At 41.3% G+C, this 21,836-nt stretch overlaps 1 protein-coding gene across 1 annotated transcript in view; it reads left to right on the forward strand.

Annotated features, from left to right (window-relative positions):
• The first annotated feature begins 216 nt into the window (after window positions 1-216).
• The window catches only part of UBE2D2 (ubiquitin conjugating enzyme E2 D2), a 60,550-nt gene continuing 38,930 nt past the window's right edge, over window positions 217-21,836 (forward strand). The window contains exon 1 of the mRNA XM_021701769.1: window positions 217-723. Coding sequence (XP_021557444.1) covers window positions 700-723 — 24 coding nt within the window. The 5' untranslated portion in view covers window positions 217-699. The remainder of the gene's footprint in view (window positions 724-21,836) is intronic.

Consider the following 21,836-nt stretch of genomic DNA (forward strand, 5'->3'; position numbering starts at 1 on the left):
TCCCCGCGCGCGAGCATCTGCAGCCCGCTCCACGAATCTCGCGAGACCTCTCCCCTGCGCTTCGCGTCGTCATCCTCTCGGCAGCCGTGGCGGCGAAGGCGACCGCGCGTAAGATACTCACAGGGGCGGCCCGTATCCCTCCGCCGCTGGCGCGGTCCGGCCCTCCCTCCCCTAGCCCGCCAATCCCCGCGCCTCCCGACCTGCCCCTCGGCCTGGGCCCACCCCGCGCTCCGGCGGCCCCACCCCGGCGGCGCCGCCCGCCCGTCCGCCCGCGCGTCCCTCCGTCCACCTGCAGCAGACAGTCCCTCTGGCTGTCCGACTGAGCGGCGCCGGCCGAGCCCGAGGCCTGGGCTCTTGCTCCCCGGCGGAGGGATCCGCGGCGGCTGAGGAGGCGGCGCTGGGATTAGGTGGAAGAGGCAGCTACGGCCGCGGCGGCGGTAGCGGCGGCGGCGGCGGCGGCGGCTCGGACGGCAGCGCATAAAGGGGCCGCCGCCGGGTGATGCGGTGACCGCTGCGGCAGGCTCAGGAGCCAAGTGGGCCCCGGCCCTCAGTCCGTCCTGCCGGACCCGCGCTCCCGAACTCCCCATCTTCTCCGGCCGACCCGCGATCACCGAGGCGGCCTCGCGCCCCCTCGCCCCTTCCCCGTCCCTCCCCTGTCCCCGTCCCCGCCCCGGGGGCCACCGCCACCCGCCTCCCACGATGGCTCTGAAGAGAATCCACAAGGTAAGCGGCCGGAGGTCGGCTGAGGGTTCCGGTTGCTGGGCGGGCCAGCTGAGCAGGCTGCGGCCTGCACTTCCCGCCGTCGCCTCAGCCTGGCTCGCGGCCTCTTCGGACCCGGCTGCCGGCGGCGATGGTCCTGCCGGGCGCCCTTCACACCCCACTCCCAGTGATGGCGCCCGTGGAGGCCCCAGCGCGCAGCCCGCGCTTAGGCAGGAGGTGCGCTAGCCCGCTCGGCGTTCCTCCCTGGCCTCCTTTCTAGGCCCCGCGTGGTGTGGAGTCCCGGGGCCTCTCCCCGGCTTGGGACTGCTGCGCTAGAGGGCCATTGTCCGGCCATGCCGGGAGGGGGAGCCGGGGCTGGGGCGTTGAGCTGCCCCATTGACAGAGGTCGAAAGGGCTCCTCGCCCCATGTCTGCCCGTGTCCCCCTGCCCCCTCCCGCCCACGCCCGCCCACCTGCCCTGGTTCCCTCCACAGAACCGCTTGAGCTTGGAGCCCATGTCTCATGCAGACGGAGGAAGCCTTTTTGTCCGTTCCACAAGTATTTCTTGAGTTCACTTACCCCTTGGCGGTCGCACACTTCAGTCCACTCTACTCGTCCAGAAACTCAGAGTAGGAAGTTCAGAAGGAAAACAAAACCTAACAGGACTCTTTTGAGGGAGGAGGGAAGTGGAAAGAGAAGCGTTTTGTTCTTTGAGGTTGCCAAATGTAGTGAGAAACTACACTTTTACAAATAGATCTAATAGAAAAGCTGTTAAATTTTCAAGGGTAGAGGTAGAAACCTGAACGTTGAAAACCACTGAAGGAATTACACAAAGTTTCCTTTTACAGTCTCTTCATACAGTGGATTTTAACGCTTAAATTACGTGATATGTTCAGGGAGATCGTTTTAATTTAGAAGGAATTTTGCTCGATTTTTCCATTTGAAAGGATGTCTTTGCCCTTTAAGATGAAGGGTTATTTAGTTGTATGAAGGTTTTCCTTATACTGCTTCTATATTATGGGCTTGGCTTAAAATTTAGGGGCCCCCCCAATATTGTAACACTCCTGGTGCCTCTTACTATCATGTCTTTTTCTTAAAGTTGGGGAAGTACTACTGGTGATTTTTGTTTGGTGTTTTACTTGACTACTTGGAGAAGCTCTATTAAATCTCTAGCCACTTACGAGTAGATTCTGGGGTTATCCATAGGGAGGAATGGGATGGAGATGCAAGGGGAAGAGAACTAATATTCACCTTGCCCTAAACTCAGGGAAAATGCGGACTGTGGGACAATTAAAACACCTCAGTTGGCAGTCGATCTTCATTTCACTCATGATCAGAGACCTTTAATGTGGAATTAATCCCAGTGGTTACTGTAAATTAGGTTAGATCCTTACCAACTTGTTTGGACTTATTTGATTTCTAACAAATGAAGAAGGGCAGACTTCAGACAGTAAATCTTGTATTAAAATGAAGCAGGTTATTTGTTAAAAGGAGCTTGAAACTTCACCGAAGATTTCTTAACTATTTAAGGGGCAGGAGCACAGTGAGGAATCATCATCCAAATAAAAATATATATGGATTTTTAAGACTTTTAGTAGTTAACTCAGTTCTTATACAGGCTAATTGGGAAGTTATCAATTTGAGATTATAACTGTAGAAGACTGTGCTTTTTTTTTTTTTACTCCCCCTCTCCCCATGTTCTTATTTTAAAACCTGAAAAAGAGTAAGTACAGATCAAGAAGTATACCCTTTAATCTCTACATTAATTGATATGTGTTACATTTTTTCGGAGAAGAAGGTAACTTAAAACAGGTATTTTAATCTTCTAATATACTTGCTCCAGTAATGTGGTTTCTTTTGAGTTACTACATATTCTGTAGACCTTCTCTAAATTATCTTCTTATAAAGATTTTAATAGGGAAAATCAAGTTTAGGCAATGATACTTTGAACTTTTAAAACTCAGTGTTAGCCTTTTTCCCCCTGGTTTATAACCTAGAGCCCTCCGCAAAGTATGGCTCAACTTCGGAGACTGCCAGGGATTAGAAAAATAAAATTTATTTTTAGTATACTTGTCAGTAAGATTGTGAAAACAAAATGGATATTTTTTCCCCCAATTTTTTGTGTAATACCAATTTTAAGTTGAATGCAGACTTACCTAGGTATGGATAAGACTAGTCCTTCCTATTTTCTTCTTTGCCCTAGTAATGTATCTACAATGGAATCCCCCCAAAAACTTAGTTGGCTTATATAATTGATGTTGGTCTTGAACCTTCCCAGTTATCAGTCTCTGAAAAAATAGTTCTACTTAAATACTCTGTTAACTTTAGATTCATGAACTGCTGCATCTTGGTTCTAATAAAATTTTGCTGAGAACAAATAAATTTGACATGTGGCATTTTTAGGAATTCAATATCTTGTTTCTTTGACAGGGAAATAGTGTTCTGTGAATTTGACAGCCCTTTAAATGCATTGTCTTTTTGGCAGAAGCTTTTGATGGACTTTATTTTGATACACACTTTAAAGTCTCCTGACCTATGCTTTAACAGAGTGTACCAGAGAAGGTCATTATGAATATCCAGTATAGTTCTGTGCAGGGATTGGGACCTCTGGGCTTGTTTGTATCTACACCAAATGGTCCTAGCCTGCTGTGTTTTGAGGTTTTCTGCTGACTTTATAGGTCTTCAGCTTTGATTTTGATGCTTTGAGTGTCTGCCTCTTGCAGCACCACCCCCAGCCCTTTTCCAGTTGGCTGCATCTCATCTGTTGTGGGCTGGGAAACCAGATCACGGAGCTTATTAAAATTATGTCTAAAATAAGATCCAGTAGGCCCTGAGTGACGAGGGCTTCATGTGTTCTGTGAACTGTGTGGTCTCTTTGACTGATCAGAGACCTTTTTTACTTCCTGTTTTTCTTCTTTTGTTATACAGATGCAGGAGGCTTTGGGGTACTCTTAGAGTGCCATAATATTGAAACGCTTAATTTCTTTATTCTGTGGAAGGGTAAAAGACTGAATGTCTTGCTTCATTGAGGAGTTGAAGACAGACCAAAGTTAGGATACTAAAAGCTATTTTCTTTTTTTTTTTTTTTAAAGATTTTATTTATTTATTTGACAGAGAGAGACACAGCGAGAGAGGGAACACAAGCAAGGGGATGGGAAAGGGAGAAGCAGGCTTCCCGCCAAGCAGGGAGCCCGATGCGGGGCTTGGTCCCAGGACCCCGGGATCATGACCTGAGCCGAAGGCAGACGCTTAACGACTGAGCCACCCAGGCGCCCCTAAAAGCTATTTTCTTAACAGTAGTAGTGCCTTGTATATTTTAGTGGTATCCTGTTATTTATAATTAACATTTAATATATATGGCTTTAATGCCGGGATAGTCACTTGATTTATTCTGTTTCTGTGATAAAGATTCTTATATCTAGCTTCTTCTTTTTTTTTTAAAGATTTTATTTATTTATTTGACAGAGAGAGAGACAACGAGAGAGGGAACACAAGCAGGGGGGAGCGGGAGAGGGAGAGGCAGACTTCCTGCTGAGCAGGGAGCCCGATGTGGGGCTCGATCCCAGGACCCTGGGATCATGACCTGAGCCGAAGGCAGACGCTTAACCGACTGAGCCACCCAGGTGCCCCTCTAGCTTCTTCTAAGACCCCTCAAAAGATACCCCACCAAGGGGGGGGAAAATCCCCAACACCTCAGTAGAATAAAGATTTCAAACTCTAATAGCTCTAAAGGCCAAGCAGGTAACCAAAGTGAGCAAAGAGAACTGGGCAGAACTAGAAATTACATATGCTATCAGAAGAGGGCAGCTGCTACTCTACTCTCTCCAAATGTTGCTATTACCAGGATCTGTGGGCCCAGTGTTCCCAGATCTTCCTTGTTTCCCCCTTTAAAAGGAAACCCACAAATCCAGATTTTTGGCAACCAATTCAAATTAAAAACAATAACACATTTCTGGTAGGTTGGTAGGCACCAGTTTAATTTGTGAATTAAAATTAAAAGATGGAGGTTCAGTAAGCAATCAGGAGTATAAGGATTAAAAAAAAAAAGGAGTTTAAGGATTAAATCATTTAAACCATACTTGGTATCTTTTTTAAAGTTTCAACAGTTTATTGCTTTATGTAGATGGGTAAGATTAAGTAGTTTTTTTGTAAACTGTTAATTAACTTCCTTGCTGAGGTTTTACTTGGTTATGTGTGAGGTCATAGGGAAAGCCAATTTAGTAGATGCATTGATCCCATAGTAAAAGTTTGTATCTTACTCTTCATTATGCTCTTTCATGTTGTGACTCATCTTTCTGTATACTACATACTTTCAAAATGTTTTAAGATTAGGAGATTACAAAAGGATGATTCTTACCATTGTAACACTGTAATAGTACTAAATATAAAAAATAATTATTTTAGGAGTGCATGGTGGCTCAGCTGGGTAAATGTCTTTTTAGCTCAGGTCATGATCCCTGGGTCCTGGGATTGAACCCAGCAGGGAGTCTCCTTGTCCCTCTCCCTCTGCCCTTCCCCCGTTCATGCTCTCTCTCTCAAATAAATAAATAAAATCTTTTTTAAAAGTATTATTTTAAGGGCGCCTGGGTGGCTCAGTCGGTTAAGCGGCTGCCTTCGGCTCAGGTCATGATCCCAGTGTCCTGGGATGGAGTCCCACGTCGGGCTCCCTGCTCAGCATGGAGTCTGCTTCTCCCTCTGCCCCTCACCCTGCTCGTGCTCACTTGCTCTCACTTTCTCTCTCAAATAAATAAAATCTTAAAAAAAAAAAAGTATTATTTTAAAATACTGTACTGTAAGTGTTATTAGATGTAATGATAAAGTGAATTCCTGTAAAAATGGCAAAACAAATTATCAAACTGTTCTGTGGAGTACTGTGAACTTTAATAAATGGTTGACTGAAAATGGCTGTTTGAATTAGATCTATCTTAGAAGGCAGATATACCTTCTTACTCCAAAAGATAAGGTTCTTAGAATCTCTGGAAAGATTTTTTTTTTCCCCATTAAGAAATGATTCTTGGCTTTACCTAAGTTCATTGGATTGAGAAACTTTCTTTGGCTCTTCCAGGTTGCTATTTACAGCCATCCATTGAAGGATAACTGTTAATCTAGGTTTGCTTTAAACTCTCAGTGTGTATACTGTACTGCTGACTGAAAGGAAGAAGTTTTGACAAAGTCCAATTCTGGATATTTTAGGCCAGAGAGAGGGCTGCTAAAATATCCTAGGCAGTTCCCAGGATAGGAATACCTGACTCATGCCTGATGCTGCCAGAAACCTCTGCAGCCTCATCCCAGAAATGCAGGAGCATACTTGTTTTTTCTGTAGAAATAAAGTTTTGGTGGTTAGATTCCCAGGCTAACCTTCAAAATCATATTTAACTGTGACATAGGAAAATAAAGTACCATTTGTTCTTCTGTCTCAGAGTCAAGTGAGAGTTCAATTAATAGAATCATAAAATATTAGAACTGCAACACATCTCAGAGCTACTGTCTGAAAAGGCCATGTGACTTTCTAGGGCTGGATCAAGAACCTGGGTTTCTTGACTATGTCCAGTGTCTTTTCTGGCAGACAGTGTACATTTTTGTAGCTGTTAGATACGTAAATCCAAGGATGCAGTCTTTTTCTTTTGTTCAAACAACTGGGTATTCAAACTGTGCCTTGGAACCAGAAGATCTTTTCCTCAACATCTCTTATTATTGAAGAGGTGTGTATGAACTCCCTTAAAACTATACAAAGTTTGGATGTTCTGTCCTCCATATATCTTCCATCAGAGTTAAATGGGTTTTTTAATCTCTGCAAGATTAAGAATCACTCTCTTTTTTTTTTTTAAAGATTTTATTTAATTATTTGACAGAGAGACACAGTGAGAGGGAACACAAGCAGGGAGAGTGGGAGAGGGAGAAGCAGGCCTCCTGAGGAGCAGGGAGCCCGATGTGGGGCTCGATCCCAGGACCCTGGGATCATGACCTGAGCCGAAGGCAGACGCTTAATGACTGAGCCACCCAGGCGCCCCGAGAATCACTGTCTTACGTCCTTAAACACTCTGTTTTAATGTGAGTTGGTGACCCAGTTACCTATTCTACAGAGAAAATAGAAATCTTCTATGTGAATTCTTTCAGATTTCCTTTGAGGCCTTTAAGAACAAAAACTAAACTCTACAGCTACCATCTTTATAGTACTCACTCAGTTTCAGAATTACTGAATCTTCTGAACAACCCTGTGAATTCTGTTCTCCCCAGGTTAGATGGGAAAACAGACACTTGGAGAAGTAAATGAATTTGCCTATGATTATGTGATATGGTAAGAAGAGCCAAGATTCAGATATATGCAGTCTTGACTCTAGCCAGCCATTACTCCAAATTTACCTTAGTCATCACTCTTCTTCCTTCTTGTCTCTGCAGAAGCTATACTTTTCCCTTTGTCAAGCTAACTTATGCTTTCCTATTCTTCCTGCCAGGTCCTTGCTCTTGAGTATTTTTCTCCGCTCTCCTAGTTCCAGTCTCTTTTAAGTCCCCTCCGCATCCAAGCTTATTCAAGATTACCGCATCCTAAAAAAAAAAAAAAAACCCAACAACAAAAAACTTTTTAACTTCCCTAGTCCACTATAGCTGATTCCTTCCTCTTTATCCCTCCCATCTCTGGCATTTCAGTGCCAAAATTCTTAAAAGAATAGTCTATTCAGGGGCGCCTGGGTGGCTCAGTCGTTAAGCGTCTGCCTTCAGCTCAGGTCATGATCCCAGGGTCCTGGGATCGAGCCCTGCATCGGGCTCCCTGCTCAGCGGGAAGCCTGCTTCTCCCTCTCCCACTCCCCTTGCTTGTGTTCCCTCTCTCGCTGTGTCTCTCTCTGTCAAATAAATAAATAAAATCTTAAAAAAAAAAAAAAGTCTATTCACTGTTCTGGGACTGCTTAGTAAGGCAATTACTTAATTGCGAGATTCAGTGGACACCTCCTCAGTTTTTATTTAATTTTTATAACAGTCACGTTGTTATCACTCATTTCCCTTAGCTTCTGAAGATAAACTGCTGTCTCCTTCATATGTAGTGTTTCCTAACTTTATTAGAATGCTTTTCAAACTAATACTGTTGATGGATACAAATAAGAGTTTGTGAAACAGTGTACACTTGGATTAAGATTGACAGGTCCTGGGTAAATTAATTAAAATATGTAATCAAAATATAATATCAGAAGCACAAAATTTGGTAAATTAAAAAAATATATTAAAATGAAACATCATTGTCATTTTGTTGTGAAGGAGCAAACTAAAAATGGTATTTTTTTTTTTAAAGATTTTATTTATTTGACAGAGAGAGACAAAGCAAGAGAGGGAACACAAGCAGGGGGGAGTGGGAGAGGGAGAAGCAGGCTCCCCGCTGAGCAGGGAGCCTGATGTGGGGCTTGATCCCAGGACCCTGGGACCATGACCTGAGCCGAAGGCAGATGCTTAACGACTGAGCCACCCAGGCGCCCCATAAAAATGGTAATTTTCTTAAATGATAAAAGAGATCTTCATCAAGGGCTGCATTAAATGTGTTACTGTATATTGTTTTCATTACAGTATAATATGAAAATTGGTTTCAAACAGGTGTACCGTAGCAAAAGAATACAAATATATATTTGGCAGTATTTGTGCAGTTAGGCTATTATCAATATTAATTGTCTCATGGGTAGATGTAGACGGGTCACCTAATTAAAAAAGATATGCTTTGCTCATGTTTATTTCAGAATAATTTTATTTGGGAGGCTTACGAATCTAAAGACTTTTTCTTTTTTTAATAAAGAACTTTTTTTTTTTTAAAGATTTTATTTATTTGACAGAGAGATAGAGCCAGAGAGCACAAGTGGGGGTGGTTTGGGGGGATGGCAGAGGGAGAGGGAGAAGCAGGCTCCTTGCCAAGCAGGGAGCCTGACTCAGGGCTCGATCCCTGGTTTCCCAGGATCATGACCTGAGCTGAAGGCAGACGCTTAACCAGCTGAGCCACCCAGGCACCCTCGAAGGACTTTTTCATTTTAAACTTCCATATTTTAGGGACGCCTGGGTGGCTCAGTCGTTAAGCATCTGCCTTCGGCTCAGGTCATGAACCCAGGGTCCTGGAATTGAGTCCCGTATCGGGCTCCTTGCTCGGGGGGGAGCGAACTGCTTCTCCCTCTGCCTGCTGCTCCCCCTGCTTGTTCTCTTCTCTCTGACAAATAAATAAAATAAAATAAAACAGTTTCCATTTTTTTTTTAGGGGCACCTGGGTGGTGCAGTCGGTTAAGCATCCAACTCTTGGCTCAGGTCATGATCTCAATGGTGGTGGGATCAAGCCCTGCATTGGGCTCTGTGCTCAGAGCAGAGTCTGCCTAAGTGTCTCTCTACTTCCCCCTCTGTCGTCCCCCCTCCCCTTTGTGTTCTCTCTCTGGAATAAATAAAATCTTTAAAAAAGAACTTTGATATTCTAGTTATAACTCTATGAGTAATGGATTAGTATAGTAGGAATACTTAGTATATAGTAAGCTTTGATTAAATCTCAAATATATATTGAATTAGGACAAGAAACTAGATAGATCAGTGGAGTCAAATAGATGATAATACCCATGATTAAATGCAGTTTGTGCATCGCAACACAGATGGACACCGTGTGCTTTGTGTTCTAGTGTCTTGAGGCAAATTATTGCCTTAAATCTGTAGAAATATGTAGTATTTCTTAAAAACATGTATTAAAAGTGGATAAAATTTAGGACAAAAAATATTGCCACCTTTATTCCTGTAATACATATTAGTGTTTCATGAGAAATACTGCTGTAATTCAAACAGTTCTAATTGATCCTTTTCAGAATCATTTTCCTGTAGTCTTTGTGCTTTTCCTTATACAAAGAATGTCTTCTCACCCCACCCCCTCCTCTGAATTCTTTATTCATCCTTGGAGACCTAACAGAAATGGCTTTTCTGTGTAGCATGCCCCAGGCATGCAGGCAGTAGAGTTCCACTATAGAACTATTTCTTAGTACGTAGACATGATTAATTATTCTCCTTCTCTGGACTGAGCTCTCCTGGGCAAAGTCCTTGTCTTACTCATTATATTCCCAGTATCTGATGCATAGTAGGCATTCAGTTTTTGTCAGCAACATTCAGTGAATGCTGACAGCAAGTGATATGGTAGAAAAAAAAAAAGGATTTTGGAGTAACATGCCTATTGAGTCATGTGCTAGCTTCCTTGTCTATAGAATGAGGATAGTGTCACCCTGCAAACCTGTGGGGGATGAGTAGAAAGGAAATATGGACTATATAAAAGGTAGTTTTTAATATTAGTTGTTAACATGATGTCTCATCGACCCAAATACTTTAACGTATATTTCTTAGAAACAAGGACATTCTGCCACATAATCACAATATAGCATTCAAAATTAGGAAATTTCCATTTAGATCTTATTGCCATATAGTCCTCAGACCCCATTCGAGTTTGCCAGTTGTTTTATAGGGAAGGATCCAATCCAGAGTTATTTGTTCCATTTTGTTATCTATCTGTGGTCTCTTTTAATTCCTTAGTCTTTTCTTAGCTTCATGACTTTGACACTTTTCAAACATTAGAGTGCAGTTGTTTTGCAGTGTCCCTCAGTTTGGGTTTTTTTCCTTATAATCAGATTTAGGTCATGGGTCTTTGGCAGGAATGTGACAGAAGCGATGTTGTGTCGCTCTCTTTCCATCCTATCAAGTGGTGTGTGATTTTGGTTGGATTCTTCTCGTTGCATCCTGTCAAGTGGTATGCAATTTCAATTTGACCCACTACTGAGAATTTTCACTTCCATCACTTGATTAAGGTAATGTCTACCAGGGTTCTCTACTATAGAGTTAATTCTTTTTCTCTTTGTAATGAATAAGTAATTTGTTGGGAGGTACTTTGAGAATATGTACTTATCCTGCTTGTATTATTTATATATTGCTATAGAAGAAAGTACCCCAAAACTTAAACATTTACTATCACACCGTTTCTGAAGATCAGAAATCTGAGAATGGCTTATAGCTAGATGATTCTGTCCCAGGGTCATTTTTGAGGTTGCAGCCAAGCTGTTGCCTGAGGCTGCAGTTCTCTGAAGGCTGGAGGATCCCCTCTAAGCTCACTTCCATGGTTGTTGGCAGATCTCAGTTCCTTGAGGGTTATTGGACTAAGGGATTCATTTCCTTCCCACATGGGTCTTTCCATAGAGCTGCCTGAGTATGCTTAAGACATGGCTTCCTTTAGAGAGAGTGCAAGAATGAGCAACCACAGTATCTTTTATAACCTAATCTCAAAAGTGGCATACTATCACTTTTGCCATATTCTGTTGGTTTCAGAGACCACTCCTGGTACAAAGTGGGAGAGATAACTAAAGGGTATGAGTACGAGGAGTCAAGGATCATGGGGAGCTATTTTGGAGTCTGGGTACCACACCGTTATGCAAAAGTTTTAACTTACTCATTTTTAAATGTATATTTGTATGGACTCATGATTTCTTATGTTATTCAGGTAGATTATAATAATTTATTATTTATTTTAATGCTCAAGTTTTCTTTCTTTTTTTTTTTTCCTCATCATTCTTTGAGTACTTTGTTTTGGTACCACAAGATATCTCTGGCTTTTTCTTTTTTACCCTGCTCTAGTCTTGTAATTATCTATTTTTCCAAGGATTCCTAGTTCTGTTTACTGGAAAATGGTATTTAGAAATCAAGATCTGGATGCTAGGTGTGCTCATTGCTCTTGGAATCTCACTGCTTTCAGGGTTTCTCAGTGTAATCAGTGGATGTAGTTAGGGAATATGTGTATGTATATACAGATACACACATAACAGTATACACATTTCCATGTATATTTACTTTTCTCTTTATATATAAAAAAACCCATTAGTTCACACTGGTACTTCTAATTCCTGTCTAATATCGTAGGGTTCACCCTATATTTCTTCCTTTCAGTATTCCTTTTTTTTTTTTTTTAAGATTTATTTGGGGTGGGGAGGGGAGGGGCAGAGGGAAAGAGAGGATGTCAAGCGGAATCCCCACTGTGGAGCCTGATGTGGGCTCGATCCCACAACCCTAAGATCATGATGTGAGCTGAAATCAAGAATCAGACGCTAAACAGACTGAGCCATCTGGGCACCCCCCTTTTGATATTCCTAATTCTTTTCTGACAGTGAGAAACCTGGCTTCTGTTATTCTTTATATATTTACTCATTTGATCAGTTTCCCAGTATATAATCAACCTCCCACCGCTATAGTGCACCTGCATAGATACCATTCTTGCTGTCCCTTCCCTGGGGATGCCCTTAATTGTCCTGACTTGTACATCCTGCACTGGGTCATGCCCATCCCCTTGTAGATGCTCGCAGAATTAAAAAAAAATAATAATAAAATAAAGGGCTTCTTATTTGGCATAAATATTCAGATAAAAACTATTTAAAGTAATAGTGCCAGTCATGTAGAACATTACTTAAAATAGATACAGGAAGTTCAACCCAGTAATTGTAACCACATAGCACTTTTTCCAGTTAGGGAATATGGCTCTTCCTTCCTTCCTTCCTTCCTTCTTTCCCTTCCTCCTTCCCTCCTTTTTGCTTCAGTTTTATACCTTTATTTGATAATCAGCCATTAGTTCTCATCCACATTAACTGTTTGTAGATTTTTGAAAGTGGTGACAGGTACATAGGGAACCAACGTATAGAGCTTGTTTGGCGAATCTTCATCCTCCTGTGTTTTCTGGACAACTGCACACAGATACGGTATTGAACATTCCTTATTCCTTTGGCCCAGATAGCTTTGTTGAGCCTCGTATCAATGTGCACATCTGGAGTTCCCATCTCCATCATGGCCAGTTTCCGGATCTCTCTACATGCCCAAGGGGCTTGCTTTTTGAAACCCACTCCATTGATGCGCTTGTGAATGTTGATGGTATATTCTCAGGTCACTACCTTATTGGTGGCAGAATGGCCCTTCTTGCCACCCTTCTTTATGGGAGCCATTCTGCCAGGCCCTGGTTGGAAAGGGAGAGCGCAAGGTATTGTGGGGTGGCCTTTTCTACAGCTATTCTTGGAGTAAACCAAGACCATAATTTTAATTTAGTGTTATTCTGAGCTAATTTTGATAACTCTGGTATCCTGTATAAATACACTAATCTCTATTCTTAGAACTATTTGGAAACAACTGTAAAGTCCTGAAACTTATCTTTTATTATGAAATACTTTATGCAAAAGTATAAAAGATTTTAGACACTTATGATCGACACCTGTGTACTTGCTATCCAATTTAACATTCAGAAGAACTATCTAATTTAGCTCTAGTGTTAAAGTTTATTTAAAACTAGAATCTAGTGTTAAAGCAATAACTTCTCTCTTTTTTTAATATTTTTTTTATTGGGCACCTGGGTGGCTCAGTCAGTTAAGCGTCTGCCTTCGGCTCAGGTCATGATCTCAGGGTCCTGGGACGAGCCCCACATCAGGCTCCCTGTTCATCAGGGAGTCTGCTTCTTCCTCTCCTTCTACCCTTCCACCTGCTTGTGCTCACTCTCTCTCTCAAATAAATAAAATCTTTAAAAAAAAAAATATATATATATATTTTAAGTAAACTCTGCCCATCTTGGGGCTTACACTCACAACCCTGAGATCAAGAGTTGCACACTCCATGGACTGAGACAGCCAGGTGCCCCGATAGCTTCTCTTTTTAATTTATGAGCTTAGCATCTTTGCATATTTAGAAATATTATTTATGTTTTGATAAGGGTGGTTATTGTAGGTGATGGGGAATTGCTTGTGGAACCACCCCTACTTCAATATATCATCACTGAGTTTAGTAGTAGGCCAGTTCAGTAGTAGACCAGATTATTTCTTTTTTTTAAGATTTTATTTATTTATTTGAGAGAGAGAACACACACAGAGGGAGAGTGAGACAGAGAAGCAGACTCCCCACTGAGCAGAGAGTCCAATGTGGGGCTCGATCCCAGGACCCTGAGATCATGACCTGAGCCAAAGACAGACACTTAACCAACTGAGCCACGCTTGCGCCCCAGATTATTTGTATCTTTAAGCATTGTGCTTCAGTTTTGTTGACTATAAATAGTAAAATCCACTTTGAAATTATTGAGCTTACCAGCAGTATACCATACATATTTGTGAGCTCTTTTTAAAAGTGTGAATTACCATGATATTTAGTATATCTACTTCAAGGGTGATTTGAAACCATTTTCCAAATGTTTAAAATACTGATTAAATTGGTTTAAAACAAAAATTAGAATTCTTTCTCAAAACAGAAATAGTTATACGCTTTATTTTCATCACTAGGACAAATCTTGAATAAATAAAATCTGTTTAACTTATAGTGGCAATCCCAAAACATGCTTATGCAGTCATTTATTTTTTAGTATACGTGCCTTATTTTAGTTCCTCTTTTGTTGAATCTACAACTTGATGTGGAAATTAAATTGAATGAGGTCACATGCAGCATTAATATAAGGTTAAAAAAAATTGTCCAGACTTTGAGGAACAACTTGAAACCAGCAGTGTTTATTGGCGTTTGGAAAGGAGCTGTTAGTTTCTTAGGCTGGACTGTAGACATGACCTGACCTGTAATCTTGGAGTCTGGGGTAAGACCACTACTGTGGCACTGTTTTTACTTTTACAGTCAGTATTTTCATTGTCTCTTAGCTTCCAGTATTGCTGTTAAGTCCCAAACTATTCTGATTCCTGATCCTATATATGTGGCCAGTTTCCTTTCTGGAAGCTTACAGGTTTTCTTTGTCCCACATGTGGGAAATTTTGTAAGTGGTGGTGTAGGTCAGTTTTCATTTGTTTTGCTCAAAATTCAGTTGGTCTTTTTGAGATTTATTTTATAAGATTTATTTATGTATTTGGGGTGGGGCAGAGGGAGAAGGAGAGACCATCTTAAGCAGACTCCACACTGAATGGGGAGCCCTACATGGGGCTAGATCTCATGACCCTGAGATCGTGACCTGAGCCGAAACCAAGAGTCGAGGCTTAACCCACTACACCACCTAGGCACCCCTCTTCCTTTTTTTTTTTTTTTTTTTAAGATTTTATTTATTTATTTGACAGAGAGAGAGAGCCAGAGAGCACAAGTGGGGGTTGGGGGGGGAGGCAGAGGGAGAAGGAGAAACAGGCTCCCCGCTGAGCAGGGAGCCCGATGTGGGGCTTTATCCCAGGACCCTGGGATCATGACCTAAGCCAAAGGCAGATGCTTAACCAGCTGAGCCACCCAGGCGCCCCTCTTCTTCCTTTTTTAAAACTTACTGGATGTTGGACTTCCTGGACTGCTCTCCCCCTGCTCCCCCCACGCCCTTTCTACTCATATGGATTTCCCTATTCTGGACATTTTATATAAATGGAATCATACAGTATGTGACCTTTTGTGTCCGGCTGTATCCAAGTTACAGCTTATAGAAACTATGTCCAAGTTACAGTATGTATCAGTACTTAATTCTTTTTTTAAGAGAGAGAGAATGTGGGTGTGTGAGGGTAGGGGGGAAGGGAGGAGCAGAGGGAGAGGGTGAGGGAGAAAGAGAATCTTAAGCAGGTTCCACAGGAGAGCTGGAGGTGGATGCTGGGCTCAGTCTCACAACCCTGAGATCCTGACCTGAGCTGAAATAGACACTTAACCAACTGAGCCACGCAGGCATCCCCTTAATTCCTTTTTATGACTGAATAATATTCTTTTGTATAGGTATACCACATTTTCTTTTTTCCATTTATCAGATGATGGGCATTTGGGTTGTTTCCTTTTTTTTGTTTTTTGGGTTTTTTTAACTGTTAAGAATGATGCTGCTACGAACAGTATTTTTCAGATACTTTCAATTTTTGTCTGAACATATACTTCCATTCTTCTTGGATATATACTTGGGAGTGGAATTGCTGGATCATGTGGTAATTCTGTGTTTAACATTTTGGGTTTTTTGTTGGTTTTTTTGGGGGGGGATTTATTTATTTGAGAGAGAGAGAGCGTGTGCTCTTGTGCACATGTGAATAGTGTGAGGAGCAGAGGGAGAGGGAGAGAGAGAATCCTTAAGCAGACCCCCTGGTGAGTGTGGAAACCTTCACAGGGCTCTATCTCACAACCCTGAGATCATGACCTGAGCCGAAACCAGGAGTCAGAAGCTCAACCCACTGTGCCAACCAGGTGCCCCCCCCCCCCCGCCGTGTTTAACTTTTTGAGGCATAAACAGGCTGTAGTATTTTACATTCCCATCAACAGTGATTGAAGTTTCCAGTTTCTCTACATCATCATCAACACTTGTTACTTTATTATTTTGATTATAGCTTTCCTAGTAGGTATCAGGTGATATAGTGGTTATGATTAGCATTTCTCTTAATTACTGAATGATACTGAGCATTTCTTCATGTGTTCATTGGCCATATATATATCCTCTTCGGAGAAAAGTATATCCTTTGCCCATATTAAAATTGGATTGTCTTTATTGTTGAGCTATAAGAATTCTTTGTATATTCTATATATTAAACCATTATCAGATAATTGATTTGCAGAATTTTTCTCCCATTTGTGGGTTGCCTTTTCACTTTCTTCATGGATATACAGAAGTTTTAAATTTTGATGGAAGTCCAGTTTATCTAATTTTTCTTTTTCAATATTTTATTTATTTATTCATGAGAGACAGAGAGAGAGAGAGGCAGAGGGAGAAGCAGGCTCCCAAGAAGCAGGGAGCCCGATGCGGGACTCGATCCCAGGACCCTGGGATCATGACCTGAGCTGAAGGCAGACGCTTAACCATCTGAGCCACCCAGGCGCCCTCTAATTTTTCTTTTGTTGCTTGTGCTCTTGGTGTCATAGCTAAGGAGTTGTATCCAAGGATACAAAGATTTACATTTATGTTTCCTTTTAAGAGTTTTATAGTTTTAGCTCTTACATTTAAATCTTTGATCTATTTTTTCAAAAATTTTTTTAAAGATTTTATTTATTTATTTGACAGAGAGAGAAATCACGAGAGAGGGAACACAAGCAGGGAGAGTGGGAGAGGGAGAAGCAGGCCTCCTGCTGAGGGGAGAGCCCGATGCGGGGCTTGATCCCAGGACCCTGGGACCATGACCTGAGCTGAAGGCAGACGCTTAACGACTGAGCCACCCAGGCGCCCCCCTCTTAGCCGTTCTTAAATAGACATTTCAGTGGTATTAAGTATACTCATATTGTTTTACAGTTGTTACCATCATCCATCTCTAGAACTCTTTTCACCTTTCAAAACTGCAACTATACCCATTAAACAATAACTCCCTATCCTCTTTCTCTCCATCCCCTGGCAACCTTCCTTCCACTTTTTGTCTCTATGGTTTTTGACTAGGTTCCTCATATAATTGGAATCATACAGTATTTACTTTTGTGTGACTCTCTTCTTTCACTTTAGCACAGTATTCTTAAAGTTCATCCATGTTATCAGAATATCCTTCCTTGGGGCGCCTGGGTGGCTCAGTTGTTAAGCGTCTGGCTTTGGCTCAGGTCATGATCCCAGGGTCCTGGGATCGAGCCCCGCATCGGGCTCCCTGCTCGGCGGGAAGCCTGCTTCTCCCTCTCCCACTCCCCCTGCTAGTGTTCCTGCTCTCGCTCTCTCTCTGTCAAATAAATAAATAAAATCTTTAAAAAAAAAAAAAAAAAAGAATATCCTTCCTTAAGGTTAAGTAATACTCCATGCCACATTTTACCCATCCATTCATCTGGTGACGGACACTTGGGTTGTTTACATGTTTTAGCTATTCTGAGTAATGTTCTTAGGAACATGGGTGTACAAATATCTCTTCAAGACTCTGCTTTCAGTTATGTAGGTTTATACCTAGAACTGGAATTGCTAGATCATATGGTAATTCTATTTTTAATTTTCGGAGAAACTGCCATACTGTCTTCCACAGTGACTGTACCATTTTACACTCCCACCAATACAAGGGTTCTAATTTCTGTACATCCAGACAATACTTGTTATTTTCTGTGTTTTTTTTTTGTTTGGGTTTTGTTTTTTGTTTTTTTAATAATAGCCTTCCTGATGGGTGTGAGATTGTGGTGTCCGGTCCATTTTTAGTTAATTTTTGTATATGATGTGAAGTAGGGGTCTAGGTTCATCTTTTGCATGCGAATATCCAGTTGTCACAGAACCATTTGTGGAAAGGACTATTCTTTCCCCCAAGTGAGTTTGACAACTGTGTAAAAAACCAGTTGGCCATAGATGTATGGGTTTATTTCTGAACTTTCTGTTCCATTGATAAATATGTCTATTCTTATGCCAGACTGTTCTTATGTCATACTGTCTTGAATACTATGGTTTTGTATTGTTTTAAAATCCTTGGGGCGCCTGGGTGGCTCAGTCGTTAAGCATCTGCCTTCGGCTCAGTTCATGATCCTAGGGTCCTGGGATTGAGCCCTGCATTGGGCTTCCTGCTCCGGGGGAAGCCTGCTTCTCCCTCTCCCACTCCCCCTGCTTGTGTTCCCTCTCTCACTGTGTGTCTCTGTCAAATAAGTAAATAAAATCTTAAAAAAATAAAGTAAAATCCTTAAGTGTGAGTCTTCTAAATTTATTATTTTCCACGATTGTTTTGGTCTTTGGGTCCCTGCATTACTATATGAATTTAAGGATCACCTTGTCATTTCTGTAAAAAAAAAAGGGGGGGGGGCATTTGGAATGTTGATAGAAATTACATGGAATCTGTAGATCAAGTTGGGGGAGTATTTGGATTAGTCCTCCTATATTTTCAATTTTCCATCTTTGTCTTTTATCTATTTCGTAGAAGACTTTCTCATTCTTAGTATGTTTTAAGGATTTTGCTCTTTCATAGAAGCAATAACTTCTCTTAACTTTTAGGATATTCATGATAGTTTTTCTTTTGTTTTGACTTTTTCTCCTTGCATGGTCTTTGTTTTCCTTTGCTTTTTTCTATACATTGTTTTGTGTTTATCTTTCATTCTCTTCTTTTTTTTTTTTTTTTTAAGATTTTATGTATTTATTTGACAGAAACAGCGAGAGAGGGAACACAAGCAGGGGGAGTGGGAGAGGGAGAAGCAGGCTTCCCGCCGAGCAGGGAGCCGGATGCGGGGCTCGATCCCAGGACCCTGGGATCATGACCTGAGCCGAAGGCAGACCCTTAACGACTGAGCCACCCAGGCGCCCCTTGGTGTTTATCTTTCATGTTGAAGATGAATGATCAGATGGCTGATTTCTTCATTGTCGTTTATACTTATTAGGATTGGAGTACTAAAAAATTGATGAAAAAGTCTGAGCATATACAGGTGATGTTTGGCAACTGTGGAGTTCAGTTTACGGTTTGCTGGCTGGGCTATTTCTCTGGATGAACTATTAATATCAGTGAATGGTAAAGCTCTTTATCTTGTGCTGGTCACATTTTCCTGAGGATCTTGTAATCTCCTGCCTAGACAGTACAGGCCCAGCTTCCAGTTTTCTCAGAACCACTGGAAACAAAGTTTGTATGTAAATGTTCACTCAACCTTCCTGTTTTTTGTACATCATCCATCCCCTTGATTGTGCTTATAGTCTCTCATTCCTGAGGCGTTCTGTTTTATTCTTTCCAGAGAACAAACCTCTAGCCTGTGGCTTGAGAGGAGAGGCATTCACTGGAGGAGTCCAGAGTCAAGGAAATGATCTAGACATTACTCTTATGAGTTTTAAGTTTTAAAGTTTTGTCTTTATTATTCTTAAGATTTTTATCCATAAATAACATTAACTGTTTAGTTGTCAGAATTTATATAGATGTTATGGAAATGTATATATTTTATTTTATTTTATTTCATTTTATTTTTTAAAGATTTATTTATTTGAGAGAGCGAGAATGAGAGAGAGAGAGTACATGAGAGGGGGGAGGGTCAGAGGGAGAAGCAGGCTCCTCGCTGAGCAGGGAGCCTGATGCAGGACTCGATCCCGAGACTCCGGGATCATGACCTGAGCCGAAGGCAGTCGCTTAACCAACTGAGCCACCCAGGTGCCCGGAAATGTATACATTTTAAAGAACATGCATTTTCAGTGCATACAAATGTCCCAACAAATTATTTTTTTTTAATTTATTCCGCTGTGATAGGCATTGTTTCCAAGTTTTTGCTACTACAGACACTGAAACATCAACATTGGTGCACATAGATGGTTTCTTTTTATAGTCATTAGAGTTGTTCAGTTATAGAGTGTGAGCCTTTTCGTTTTGGTAAGATACTGAGGAATTGTTTTCCAACGTTTTTAGACACCCAACTAACAAGGTACAAGAGTTTCTGATTAACTTTCTTTCTTTTAAAATTTACCTTATTGGGGCACCTGGGTGGCTTAGTCGTTAAGCATCTGCCTTCGGCTCAGGTCATGAACCCAGGGTCCTGGGATCGAGCCCCGCATCAGGCTCCCTGCTCCGTGGGAGGCCTGCTTCTCCCTCTCCCACTCCCCCTGCTTGTGTTCTCTCTCTCTCGCTGTCTCTCTCAAATAAATAAATAAAATCTTTAAAAAAATAAAAATTAAAAAAATAAAATTTACCTTATTATGAATATAACACACTATAGAAAAATGCATAAAGTAGATGTCTAATAAATTTCCAAGCACCCCATCACCCATCATTTTGTGTTATTTCTCAATTAACTCTTCTACCCTCACTGGATTATTTTGAAGTCAATCCCAAATATCACATCATTACATCTGTAAATAATTCAGATGCATTACTAAAAGATAAGTCAGTGGTTTTCAACTCTGGGTGATTTTGCCCACTAAGTGACATTTGGCATTGTTTGTAGACATTTTTGGTTCTCAAAACTGGGAGGCTACTGGGTGCCACTGGCATCTAGTAGGTAGAGGCTAGGGAGCTGTTAAACATTCTACAATGCATAGGACAGCTTCCAACAACAAAGAATTACCCAGCCCAAAATGTCAATATTGCCCCAGATTGGAAAACCCTGAGATAAGAACTCTTTAAAAATCGTGTGCATGATATAGTTTATAACATCTTTTTTTTTTAAGATTTTATTTTAAGTAGTCTCTACCCCCAACATTCATCACTCTTGCCTTTTACTTTCCCAAAATTTTGTTGCTATTGACACTTCTCCCATTTTTTGTCCTCTAGTGGGTTTAAGCCTTTTAAAAAAAGGTGTTGAGGGGCACCTGGGTGGCTCAGCCGTTGGGCGTCTGCCTTCGGCTCAGGTCGTGATTCCAGGGTCCTGGGATCGAGCCCCGCATTGGGCTCCCTGCTCCGCGGGAAGCCTGCTTCTCCCTCTCCCACTCCCCCTGCTTGTGTTCCCTCTCTCGCTGTGTCTCTCTCTGTCAAATAAATAAAATCTTAAAAAAAAAAAAAAAAAAAGGTGTTGACTTCTTAAATATAGAAAATAAATAGATGGTGACCAGAGGGGAGGTGGGTCAGGGAATGGTTGAAATAGGAGAAGGGGATTAAGAGTACACTCATCTTGGGCGCCTGGGTGGCTCAGTTGGTTGGGTGACTGCCTTCGGCTCAGGTCATGATCCTGGAGTCCCGGGATCGAATCCCGCATCGGGCTCCCTGCTCGACAGGGAGTCTGCTTCTCCCTCTGACCCTCCTCCCTCTCATGCTCTCTGTCTCTCATTCTCTCTCTCTCAAATAAATAAATAAAATCTTTAAAAAAAAAAAAAAAGAGTACACTTATCTTGATGAGCACTGAGTAATATATGGAATTGTTGAATCTCTATATCATACACCTGAAAGGAATATAACACTGTATGGTTACTATGCTGAAATTAAAAATTTTTTAAAACTCTGTTGACTCTTTTAATAGGATTTTGGAGAGAGTAAAAGTTACATGTTCAATCTGTCATTTTGCCTGAAAGTTTGAGATACTTTCAGTGGTTCTTATCTTTCTAAACACATGCTGTATTGTTAGACCAAAATCTGTATTTCTAGGAATTGTAACTTAAACAGGTACTTCAAAAGTCATAAAGTACAGAAACCCTATAGATCTAATTATTTTTATGTAGCAGATGAAAGTATTGGACATTTACAGTATTCTAAAAATATTTCATGATTTCCTTCTAGATCAATATATAACATTTAAAAATGGCTGTCTTCTATATTTAGCTAAGATGGCTAGCCTATTATTTACTTCATTTGAGGTTTTAGATGAATATTTATATGAACCAAGAATATTGTTTGGTGTTGTAAAGGACCCTGGATAATT

Source organism: Neomonachus schauinslandi, chromosome 7 (assembly GCF_002201575.2).
Source record: "Neomonachus schauinslandi chromosome 7, ASM220157v2, whole genome shotgun sequence".
Lineage (NCBI taxonomy): Eukaryota > Metazoa > Chordata > Mammalia > Carnivora > Phocidae > Neomonachus > Neomonachus schauinslandi.